Raw genomic sequence first — 11,850 nt, 5'->3', positions numbered from 1 at the left:
CGTGCACGCAGCCGGTGCCTACGCGGGCTGACCAATCAGGTGCCCTAGCGGAGCTAGGCACGCCCCCTCAGGCTCGTCACGCGAAACTTCCGACTCCGCCTACCGTGATGCATCCCGGGAGTTGAGTCGCCGCAGGTCGTTGCTTCCGCCCTGAGCTGAGCGGCTCTTCTCCTCACCAAGGAGAGGCTTCCAGATTTGGTTTAGGGTTTGTTCGGGATTCTAGCGACGTTGTCAGTGGTGCGGAGGCTTCAGTACCGATCGCAAACTTGTCCCGGGTCCTTCCGCCGACAAAAGCGTGACTTCATGGCCGCCACCTCTCCGGGTCTGCCCAAGCTCTAGAGTTGCACCGACAGCCCCTTTGTCTTGCTTGTGCGATTTTTCAGAAAGACTTTCAAGTTTCGAACTAATAAGCGTCCTTTCCTTATTCTCCCTTCTAACACGACGCGGAAAGGGACCTGGCTCGATCCCTGATAGGTAGCATTCAGCACTTGAGTGCTGCACTTAGTCCGGCGTGAAAGTGGCTAAATGAGTGGACCAAGCCATCGACATTTAAGAGACCCTAACCAAACCCATAAACCGTGTCTGCAGGGTAAGACTGCTAGGATGTATAATGAAAACAGGACTTGCAACTTACTTAATGCTAATAATGAGAGCCAGATGCGTAGCTTCTAAGACCTTAATGAACCGGGGCGTGGCTAGGGATGTAGCTCAGCAAAGTGTTTGCATAGCATGCGCTAAACTTGCAGTGACACCTTCCAGTAATCCCAACGTCAGGGCGTGAAAGCAGGACCGGGTGGCAGTGTTAGCACACGCCTTTAATCCCAGCATTCAAGAGGCAGAGACTGGCAGATCTCTAAATTAGAGGACAGCCTGGTCTACAGAGTTCACAGAAAGCTAGGAGCCCTGTGGGTGGCGGTGGGGGAGTAATTTGGCCAGTGTGGTGGTGGCGATGGATGTGGCACAAGTTTTTAATCCTACCACTCAGGAGACAGAGGCAGGCAGATAATCTGAGTTCCTGCCTCAAAAAGAAGTGACAAAAATATACTTATAAAAATAACAGGAGGGACTGAAGAGATGGCCCATTGGTTAAGAACACTGACTGCTCTTCCAGAGGTCCTGAGTTCAATCCCAGCAATCACATGGTGGCTCACAACCATCTGTAATGGGACCCGATGCTTTCTTCTGGTGTGTCCGAAGACAGCTACAGTGTACTCATATGTTTGTTTACGTTCCTTATGAGTTCCAACCAGACTATCTACAACAACAGAAATAAATGGTCAAATCTGAGACCCCCAAGACTGGTCAGCCTCCCCCAGGTAACGGCTGCGAAGCCAGAGTCCTGGGTCCGTCGGAAGAAGTTAAGAGTTTGCCACTGAGAGAGAACTCCAAAATAAACAAAGCCAAATTTAACTGCACTAAGGTGCCACTCGCGCATGTAACTACTCTGACTGACCAATTTTCTGAATGACTCTGAGTTCTCAACCATTTATAATGGGATCTGATGCCCTCTTCTGGCATACAAGTGTACATGCAGATAGAATATATATATATATATATATATATTTTTTTTAAAAAAAAGAAAGAAAAAAAAAAAAAGAAAAATTCTAACTAACTGCAAGTGCTTGGACCCACCCAGCCTTAGCCCTTTCGTTTTGAGACAGGGTCTGGCTCTGTAGCCTATGATGACCTCAAATTGCTTAAACAGGCCAAGCTGGCCTCAAACTCTCAACAGCCCTCCTGCCTCCACATCCCAATAGCTGGGATCACCGAAGTATGCTACCGCACCTGCCTTCAGCCTTGACAATATATAAAATTGGGGAAATGTATAATATGTAGCCTATAACCTATCACAAGAGTTAGATCCCCTTCTTATTCCACACTTTGTATTTCAAGTGAGCCCGACCAACCTGGTCTTGTACTGGGGGACAAGGGAGCAAGTTAGGCTGAAGCTTAAAATCACCTGCCAACCGGAGTTGACCCAAGTGAGCCAACCCTAAACTAAGTGGGTGATTCCCATCTGGCAGGTTATGGAGGTCATGTGAGAGGCTCTTTCACAACCCTTCACATCTGCACTTGAGTCTACTGCTGAAGACCCGTTCCCATGTTGAAGCCGGCTCCCTAGCTTAAAATCACCCCAGCTTTGCTGTAACCCCATTGTTTCGTGCCTGCGAGCCTTTCATGCTGCTAATGAAGTCGACAACACCTTGGCTATAGACGCAGAATAGTCTGGCTCAGAGCAAGGTCAAGTTGACCATATATTCTGAGGTTTATTATTATTGTTGTTCTTGAAAATTCCCCAACTGTAGCCTTCACAAGAGCCAAGGAAGATAGAGGGCAGCTGGAACTGTTCTCTAAACTATTTAAAAAAAAAAAAAAAAACTTGGACAAAGGCCGACCACCCCACAGCCTCCCTCAAACATGTGTATGAACTCATTATAGGTTTCTCCCTATATAAAAAGACCCTGGGAAACATTTGTGGTCGTAGCTTTCAGATCCCGAGTCCCTGATCCATCAGTCCTGGGGTATGTGTTCCAATAAACCAGCCCTGTTTAACTGAGATCGGTGTCTGAACGCTTTGGGTGGCGCTTCCCAGACCTTAACATCTACCTTGAGCTCTGGGGTAGACTCAGACTTTGAAAAATCCATATTCAGGAACCTAAACCTTAGGATTTAGAATTGGAAAAGTGGTTCATAACCAAAACGGAAAAATGCCTCCTGAGCGTGTTGGCAATGCCTTTAATCCCAGCGCTTGGGAGGCAGAGGCAGGCGGATTTCTGAGTTCGAGGCCAGCCTGGTCTACAGAGTGAGTTCCAGGACAGCCAGGACTACACAGAGAAACCCTGTCTCGAAAAACCAAAAAAAAAAAAAAAAAATTGACACTGTTCCAACAACGTATTAGAGACCACCTTACCCAAGATTCCTTTGGCTTAATTTTCAGCTTTTATTTCAGCTTGACCTCATATGAAAACCCCAAAGGCAGGTCGCTGGGCACTCCTGCCTCAGTCTCCTGAATAACTGGATTATGCGTCTATAACATCTCTTATTGGTGTGTTCAATGAACTGCACCATGCCTGGCTTCATCTTCGGGGTTTTTTTTTTTTTTTTTTGGGGGGGGGGGAAGGGTGAAGGGTAGGGATGGAGGTTTGAAAGTCTTGTGCACCCTAGGCTGGGCAGGAACGCCACAGGTAGTGGCTGACCTTTGATCCTTCATTCATTCCTGCAGCTCTGAGATTGGTGTTTACAGCACATCCCATTTTTCTTCCTCCTTTTCAATAGTCAGCTGACTTCAGGTTAAATGTATTCAGTCAGCAAGAAAGGCCAGTTAATATTGAATTTATAATTCTATTTTCAGGGAGTCGGTGGCGCCGAGCAGGGCACTTAGGAACCGACAGCATTGGCACGGACTGGTATCCGGTTGATTGCGGTTTGCAGGGTCCGCCATGGAGTCAGAGCGGATGCTGGAGGGACAGACACAGGTTGCAGAAAACCCTCACTCTGAATACGGGCTCACCGACAGCGTTGAGAGAATAGTTGAGAATGATAAGATTAACGCAGAGAAGTCATCTAAACAGAAGGTGGATCTGCAGTCCTTGCCCACCGTGCCTACCTGGACCAGCCGGTCGTGCCTATTCTATTACAGGGCCTTGCTGTGCTCGCAAAGGGAAGACCACCAAATCCCATTGAGTTTCTAGCATCTTATCTTTAAAAAAAATAAGGCACAGTTTGAAGATCGAAATTGATTTCTTGGGAAGAAAAGAAACATTTGGTTGCTACTGTAGATTTACATGATTATGAGGCAGCTTTAATTGCCATGATTCCCCTCCCTGCTCTGGAAGTCTAAGAACCTTCAGGACCATAGAACTCACTTGTGGAGTTGCAGAAGACAGCATATCCCTGTCTGATTTAATCACCATACTTATTTAATGAGTATCATCTGGGCAATTTTTTCTCAGATTGTCTTTTACTTTGTTTTTAAAAGACCTTCAAAATAAACTGTTAAAACATCTTTTAAAAAAATTCTATTTTCATTGTATTTATTTTTGGTTCAGTAGGTACTGGGGACTAAACCCCAAGACTCTCCCATTCTAAGTAAGTTTTTTTTTTTTTTTTTTTTTTTTTTTTCTGGCTAACTGAGCCATTCTATTCCTAATCTAAGGGAAGCCTCAGCCCTTTATGGCCGGTCCTTTGGGAGTCTCATGAAGTTGCCCAGGCTAGCACAGACTTATACTTAAGTCTAGGAAGATTTAACCTTATAGTTCCCAGCTTTATCATCCAAGTGGCTTGGATTACAGATCTACACCACAAGGCCCAGTTTCTAGTTGTTGTTTATAAAGATCTACTTTTAGTTTGTCTGTATGTTTTGCCTCAATATATGTAATATGCACCACAAGCATGTCTGCTACCCAGAGAAGCCATAAGACAGCATTGAATCTTAGGACTGAGGTCACACGGCACTGTGTGTGAGCTGCCTGACGTGTGTTCTGGGAGCCAAACCAAGGGCCTCTGCAAGCACAGCAAGTGCACCTGACCTCTAAGCCTCTTCCCGGTGTAGTTGGACTTCGGCTGTTTTATAGGGTCTTTTCTTCCACCTTCTCCACCCTTTTCCCATCCTTTCAAACCCTTAACACTAGACAGAAAAAGAGGATAGAGGGGGATGGGGGGGGCAATGTTATCATTTGATTACTTCCTGCAAATTAGAGGCCTCCAGTTCCTTTGGGCAAGTTTGATCTGCGCCATCAAAATATCTTTCTTCTTTCTTCTTTGCAAATGACTACTTACAACCAACAGCCTACTAACCTGTCAGGGCCCTAGCATTTATATACCCTCTGAAAAGTCCCCAGAATGCCAAACATCACACAATCAAAGAAACTATCTGCAGTTGGCAGAATCATGTCCCTGTTAGAGCACAACGCAAAACATATCCAACTGCTGTGGACAGTCAGAAGCAGCCTCACAGCCCACACCTGGGATTAAAATGAAAACATATTCTTATATTTCTGAGCCGGGCGGTGGCGGCTCACGTCTTTAATCCCAGCACTTAGGAGGCAGAGGCAGGCGGATTTCTGAGTTCGAGGCCAGCCTGGTCTACAGAGTGAGTTCCAGGACAGCCAGGACTACAGAGAAACCCTGTCTCAAAAAACCAAAAAAACAAACAAACAAAAACCATTTCTGTATGTGTGTTTTAAAGAAACCAAACTGCCAACATTGTCACTACACCCCGGCCCTCTTCAAGTCCCCTTTTTTACTTTTTATTTTGAGATACTAATTAATTATGTGTATATATGTGTGCTTATTGTGAATGCAGGTGCCTGCAGAGGCCAGAGGCATATTGGATGCCCCTGGAGACTGCTGTGCAGTCTCACTAAGTTACTCAGGCTAACCACAAACCCACACAGTAGTCCAGACAGGTCTTAAACCTGAGAGCCTCCTGCATCAGCATCTTGAATAACTGGGATACTCCCAGGCTCATTGAAGTTAAGTTAATCAAAATTCAAAACTTTTGAGCTGAAAAGATGGTTTAGTGATTTTCTCAGGATTACTGTTGCTGTAATGGATGCCATGAAGGGTTTTATTTGCCTTACACTTGAATATCACTGTTCATCATGGAAGGAAGTCAGGACAGGAACTCAAACAGAACATGAACCTGGAGGCAGGAGCTAATACAGAGGTCATGGAAGAGTGTTCCTTACAGCTTGTTCCTCATGGCTTGCTCAGCTTGCTAGTTCTATAAAAATCCAGGACCACCAGCACAGAAGTGTCCCCATGTTCAATGTGTTGGCACTCCCACATCAACCAGTAGTTAAGGGAAGGTCCTATCCAGGCTTGCCTACAGCCCAGTCTCATGAAAGCATTTTCTTTTTTCTTTCTTTTTTTTTTTTTTTTTTTTTCTTTTTTTCTTTTTTTGAGACAGGGTTTCTCTGTGTAGCCCTGGTTGTCCTGGAACTCACTCTGTAGACCAGGCTGGCCTCGAACTCAGAAATCCGCCTGCCTCTGCCTCCCAAGTGCTGGGATCAAAGGCATGCACCACCACTGCCCGGCATGAAAGCATTTTCTTAATTGAAGATCCCTCCTCTCCGGTGACTCTAGCTTGTATCAAGTTGACATAAAACTAGCCTGCACAGCAGGTAAGAGCTTATCTGGTCTTCTAGAGGACCTGAGTTCAATTCCCAGCACCCATATTAGGAAGTTTCAAACGCCTTGTGACTCCAATAAGCCCCAGGGGCATCCAATGCCTCTGGCCTCTGCACACATATACACAGAATTAATAATACTAAAATCAGTTTTTTTGAAGACGGGCTTTTCTGTGTAGCCCTATTGTCCTAGAACTTGTTCTGTAAATCAGACTGGCCTTGAACTCAAGAGATTAGCCTCTCTCTGCCTCCCAAATGTTGGGATTAAAGGTTCCACCACCGTCTAGCAATAAATCTAAACAAAACAAAACAAAGAACCTTTTGCAGTGAATGTGGTAATATACACTTGTAGTCCCTGTTACTCAGGAAGCTGGAGGCAGAAGGATCACTGCTTAGGTTCAAGAATTCTAAACCAGCCTGGACAACATAAAGACCCTGTTTCAAAAATTAAGGTGGGTGTGGTGGCACCTGCTTTTAATCTCAGCATTTGAGAGACAGAGGATCTCTTGAGTTCAAGACCAGGATGGTCTGCAAAATGAGCTCCAGGATAGCCAGGGCTACGTGGAGACCATGTTTCGCCTCCTACCTTTCAACACCCCCAAAACAAACAAACAAACAAACAAACAAACAAAAACTATGAGCCTGGCATGATGATGCACACTTTAATCCCAGTACCCAAGAGACAGGCAGGAGGAACTCCCTGAATCCAAGACCATTTGGACTACTCAGTGAGGTTCAGGTCAGCTACAGCTAAACAGTGAGACCCTAAGAATAATTTAAAAAGTAAAAGGGGCCAGGCAGTAGTGGCTCACGCCTTTATCCCAGCACTCTAGGGGCAGAGCCAGGCAGATCTCTGAGTTCAAGGCCAGCCTGATCTACAGAGTGAGCTCCAGGACAGCCAGGGCTACACAGAGAAACCCTGTCTCAAAAAACCAAGAGTAAAAGAACTAGGGTCTAGCTTAGTGATAAGTGTTTGTGGAGCGTGCGTGGGGAAAAAATACTGCTGGTAGGAGACGCAGCAAACGCCTCTGAACCAAGTAGCCATAGCTACTTTTTAAAACATATATTTATTCTCGTTTTATGTGTATGCGTGCCTGAATGTATGTACGTGTATCACCTGCATAACTGGTGCTCAGAGCTCAAAAGCAGGCACTGGATCCTGGGAACTGGAGTTACAAGTACCACATGGGTACTAGACAACAAACCTGGATTCTCTGCAAGGGAAGTAAGTACTCTGGACTGCAGAGATCTCTCTCCAGCCCTATGCCAGTTATGTAACAGAGCCCCAGACCTTAGTAGGCCCCAGACCTCCCACAACTGACTTCATGATGGAAGTGCCATTCAGGCTGTAAAACAATGAAAACAAATACCAAATCTATCAAACTCCATAGTTCTGGAAAAGTCTCTAAATGTACTACTTTTTGACTTCTGTAATTCCACTTCTGGCAAACTGTTCTTGTTAAGTATGTTAACCCAAAACATGATTTTTTTTTTTTGTGCTTAAAAAAGCTGATCCTGAAAGGGGCTCAGTGTAGTGGACTGAGGGCCAAAAGATTTTCTAGTGACTTAAACCCACATCCAAGCTGTATTCTCTGGTGAATACCCCACAATTATTTATAACAAACATACATACAGGCTGTGCCATCTCTCCAAAACATTCTTGTTCTTCTCTTTTCTTTTTGTTTTGTTTTAGACAGGGTTTCTGTGTAGCTCTGGCTAGCCTGGAATTCACTCTGTAGACCAGGCTGGCCTCAAATGCAGAGATCCACATGCCTACACCTCCAGGGTGCTGGGTTTAAAGGCATGTGCCATACAGCCCAGCCTCTATAATTCTTTAAAAGTATTAGTTTTGTTTATGTGTGTGGATATACATATGGACGTGCAGGTGCCTGAGAAGGCTAAGGTATTTCATGCCCCTGGAGCTGGAGTTACAGGTAATTGTAAGTCTGACACACTGGGATCCTTTTCAAGAGCAGAGTGAGCTCCTAACATCAGAGCCACTTCTGTCCTCACTTTCAACAGCTGGCTGTTTTGCTTTTTAATTTTTTTTTTGGGGGGGGGAGGGGTTGGGGTGGGGTGGTATTGAGACAATATTTTGTGTAGAGCTGGCTGTGCTAGAACTTAACTCTCTAGACCAGAAATCTGACTCCCTCTGCCTCCTGAGTGCTGGGATTAAAGGTGTATGCTACCACTGCCTGGATGAGTCAAAAGAAAAATTATTAAAGGCATATACCATCACACCCAATCTTTCTCCCTCTCTCGGTATATGGGTATTTTGCTTGCATATGTCTTATGTTCCATATGCATGGCTGGAGGAGGACATTGGATCTCTTGGAACTTGTGCTTCTGAAAGAACAGTTAGTGCTCTTTCCTGCTTAGTCATCTCTTTAGTCTTTTGTTTCTTGAGACAGGCTTGGCTGTGTAGCCTTGGCTGATCCAACTCTTGCAGCGTTTCTCCTTAGCGCATAATACAACAGCTCGGCCTAACTTTTTCCATAGCATCCTGCTGAGACCAATCACGGCCTAGTGTTGCTACTGACTTGGAAGCTAAGACTCAGCATACCTTTTAAGGAGTGACTGTGCAATTAGCACTCTTAAAAAGGGATTATCTTAATCCATTTATCATGCAATCAAATACTGACATATCTTCCATTCTCATCTGCAAAGAGTAACTAGTCTACCCATTTAAATGGGTTTGTTGGGAGGGTCAAATAGGCTTAATATCATTACCCACCTAAAACTGCATCTAATATTTGGAGTCATTTCATGCTAACTTCCCTAGTTTTACTTTTTAAAATTTTGTATGAATGCAAATGACATACCTTGCATATGGCGGAGTCAGCTCTCTCCTTCCACCAAGTGGGTTCCAAAACTAAATTCATACTGTCAGCCTGAGCAGCGAGAGCCTTTCCCCATTGAGCTATCTTGCCTGGCTCACTAGTGAAGAAGAGAAAGCACATAAAATCTGAACCTCATCAGTGCACACTGTAATCTCTGCACTGGAAATGGCTGAAGCAGGAGAATCACTTCAAGTTCTAGACCAGCTTGAGATTCAAATCAAAACCTGTCTCAAAAAAAAGAACAACCCCCCCCCACACACACACACACACAAAGACATTAATCTGCTGGGCTCTGAATTCTATTCTGTCTTTCTGTCTGGGATAAAACTTAGTGCTTTTTTTTTTTTTTTTTTTTTTTTTTTGGCCAGAGATAGTTTCTCCCCTGGTTGTCCTGTGTTTTGGTTTTTTGAGACAGGGTTTCTCTGTGTAGCCCTGGCTGTCCTGGAACTCACTCTGTAGACCAGGCTGACCTCGAACTCAGAAATCTGCCTGCCTCTGCCTCCCAAGTGCTGGGATCAAAGGCGTGCGCCACCACTGCCCGGCGTCCTGTAACTTCTTATGTAGACCAAGATGGCCTCGAACTCAAAGATCTGCATGCCTTGCCGGGCAGTGGTGGCGCAAGTGAGTTCCAGGACAGCCAGGGCTACACAGAGAAACCCTGTCTCGAAAAACCAAAACCAAAAAAAGGTCTGCATGCCTTAACCTCACAAAGTGCTGGGAATAAAGGCAGTGCCAACACTACCCGGCCCTTTTGCTTGTTTTTCGGAGTAGGGGTTCTTAACTCTGAAGCCAGAACATCTGTTTTCAGGAACCTCCTGGGTCCCTTCTAACCACTAGCTGGCCAAACTACAGGGCGATCATTTCCTTAGGCAAGCAAACACTCCAGGACTTTAATATGGTATTTCCTGGGGCTGGAATATCAACAGGAAGTCTTGTGGATAAGAGCTCTGACAAAACATTCATTCGGAGAAAAGGACTGGTTAAGTGACAAATCTGCCCAGCTTGTACAACGTCCTGCAGCCTCCCCACGTGAGGCTCCAGAGCCTCACGCTTACAACCCTTCCCTACTCTTAGGCTCTTCAGCCAACAAGATCAATAGATATGGCTACAATAGATATGGCTAGATAGCAAGAACGACCAGACCCAAAAAAAAAAAAAAAAGCACTTAAACAACGCGGGCGGGACATTTATTAGCATTAGGAAAGGACTTCTTTAAACGATATAAATAAGCTGGACTCAAACTCTCCATCTGTACAGTCCTATTTCAAGATGATAAAGCAAAGAGGGGAAGAGATAACATTCCTTCTTGTACACCCCAAAGCTTAAGGCACAAGAAGCCAACAATCCCCAGTGCGGTTCAAAACCGCTTCCCACTGTCTCTCAAGACACAGTCATTTAATTGTCAGTCCAAATTCTAAGAAAATTTCCCGGAACATAGGGTCGATTCTTCCCATCCCCGGTTCAGTGACCTGAGAAGCCAGGACAAGAAGACTCGCTAGGCATCTAGATCAAAGTCATCGCGCTCCTCATTGTACTCCAACACGTGCCGCTTGATCTTGGATGAATCCACCCAGGTGACAAAGTCCTCCATGCTGCGGGTGACGAGAAAGGCAGGATCGGTGACTACTTCTGGTCCCACGCGGACGTGACCTTGCTCCACAAAGGCCACAGCAGCCTGGAGATGCTGCGCCATGCGTAGCTTGAGGAGCAAAGTAGGCAAGCGGCGGCGGCAGAAAGACGAGGCTGAGACGTTGTCGCAGAGTTCTAGGGAGCCGCGCGTGGGCACCAGGCCCAGAGCGTACAACTTGTCCAACAGCGCCGCCGTGGCGCGCACGCGAAACGGGTCGCGCTCGGGCAGGTCGCGCAGGCGCCGCGCCAGCTCGCGCACCGCGCGGCTCAGCTGGTTGTAGCGCGTGTACTCCTCGCGCCGCTGGAGCCCGTACCGCCGCAGCACGCGCAGCTCGTGAAGGTTGTGGTCGGTGACTTCCCAGTTTAGGAAGTCCACCTGTTTCAGCAGCTTCTGCTCATGGAACTTAAGCTTCCGCACCATGATGGAGAATGCCGGCAAAAGCTGAGAGCACGTTGGGAACCTGGCGTAATTTCCGCCTCAACGCGGGAAGACCCCGCCCCAGTCCCCTCGACCAATCAAAAGAAAGGTTACAGCCACGCCCCCGATTTTTCATTCGTCCAACTCTGGAACTTCCTGTTTTGAAGGGGCGGGGAGAAAGACTTGCGGAAGGAGAGGCGTGTCCTAATGAAGACAACTTTCTTAGGAGTCCAGTGGGCACTCTCCAGTCTAGTGTAGTGTTGTGTTTTGTTTTTTTAAAGATTTATTTATGAACGTTTTTTTTTGGTTTTTCGAGACAGGGTTTCTCTGTGTAGCCCTGGCTGTCCTGGAACTCATTCTGTAGACCAGGCTGGCCTCGAACTCAGAAATCCGCCTGCCTCTGCCTCCCAAGTGCTGGGATTAGAGGCGTGCGCCACCACTGCCCGGCTATGAACGTATTTTATGTGTGTGAGTGCTCCGTCTTCATGCACAGCAGAAGACAGCTTCAGATCCCATGTTTGTGAGCCACCATGTGGTTCCTGGAAATTGATCTCAGGACCTTTGGAAGAGTAGTCAGTGCTTTTAACCGCTGAGCCATCTTGGCAGCCCCTAGTCTAATCTCAGATTTCTGTTTTTGGTGACTGAAGAGAATCTATCGGCTCCCTCAATAGCTGCAGATGTCAGTTCCCAGAGAGAGGAGTTTCTGTCTTTAAAGAGAATTGTCTCATATTTTTGGTTGTGGACCTAGCTTTTAACAGGGCTGAGCTATCTCTTCAGCTCTGGAAAGATGGTTCAGCAGTTAAGAGCACTGGCTGCTCTTAAAGAGGTCAGT

At 46.1% G+C, this 11,850-nt stretch overlaps 1 protein-coding gene and 1 pseudogene across 2 annotated transcripts; one reads left to right on the top strand and one right to left on the bottom strand.

Moving 5' to 3' along the window:
• Nucleotides 1-107: 107 nt before the first annotated feature.
• On the top strand, nucleotides 108-4,011 carry LOC117702157 (protein dpy-30 homolog pseudogene; annotated as a pseudogene). Its single transcript, XR_013070335.1, has 2 exons — nucleotides 108-589; nucleotides 3,353-4,011. The product of XR_013070335.1 is annotated as a protein dpy-30 homolog pseudogene (transcript).
• A 6,125-nt stretch (nucleotides 4,012-10,136) lies between these two features.
• On the bottom strand, nucleotides 10,137-11,073 carry LOC117702154 (U3 small nucleolar ribonucleoprotein IMP3). The gene has a single exon (XM_034493447.2). It carries the CDS (start codon nucleotides 11,019-11,021, stop codon nucleotides 10,467-10,469), a length of 555 nt encoding a protein of 184 aa, XP_034349338.1. The 5' UTR covers nucleotides 11,022-11,073; the 3' UTR covers nucleotides 10,137-10,466.
• Between the last annotated feature and the right edge of the window lie 777 nt (nucleotides 11,074-11,850).

This window comes from Arvicanthis niloticus, unplaced genomic scaffold, assembly GCF_011762505.2.
Source record: "Arvicanthis niloticus isolate mArvNil1 unplaced genomic scaffold, mArvNil1.pat.X pat_scaffold_516_arrow_ctg1, whole genome shotgun sequence".
Lineage (NCBI taxonomy): Eukaryota > Metazoa > Chordata > Mammalia > Rodentia > Muridae > Arvicanthis > Arvicanthis niloticus.
Note: the sequence above shows the minus strand (reverse complement) of the source record. Positions and strands in the feature narration are given on the sequence as shown.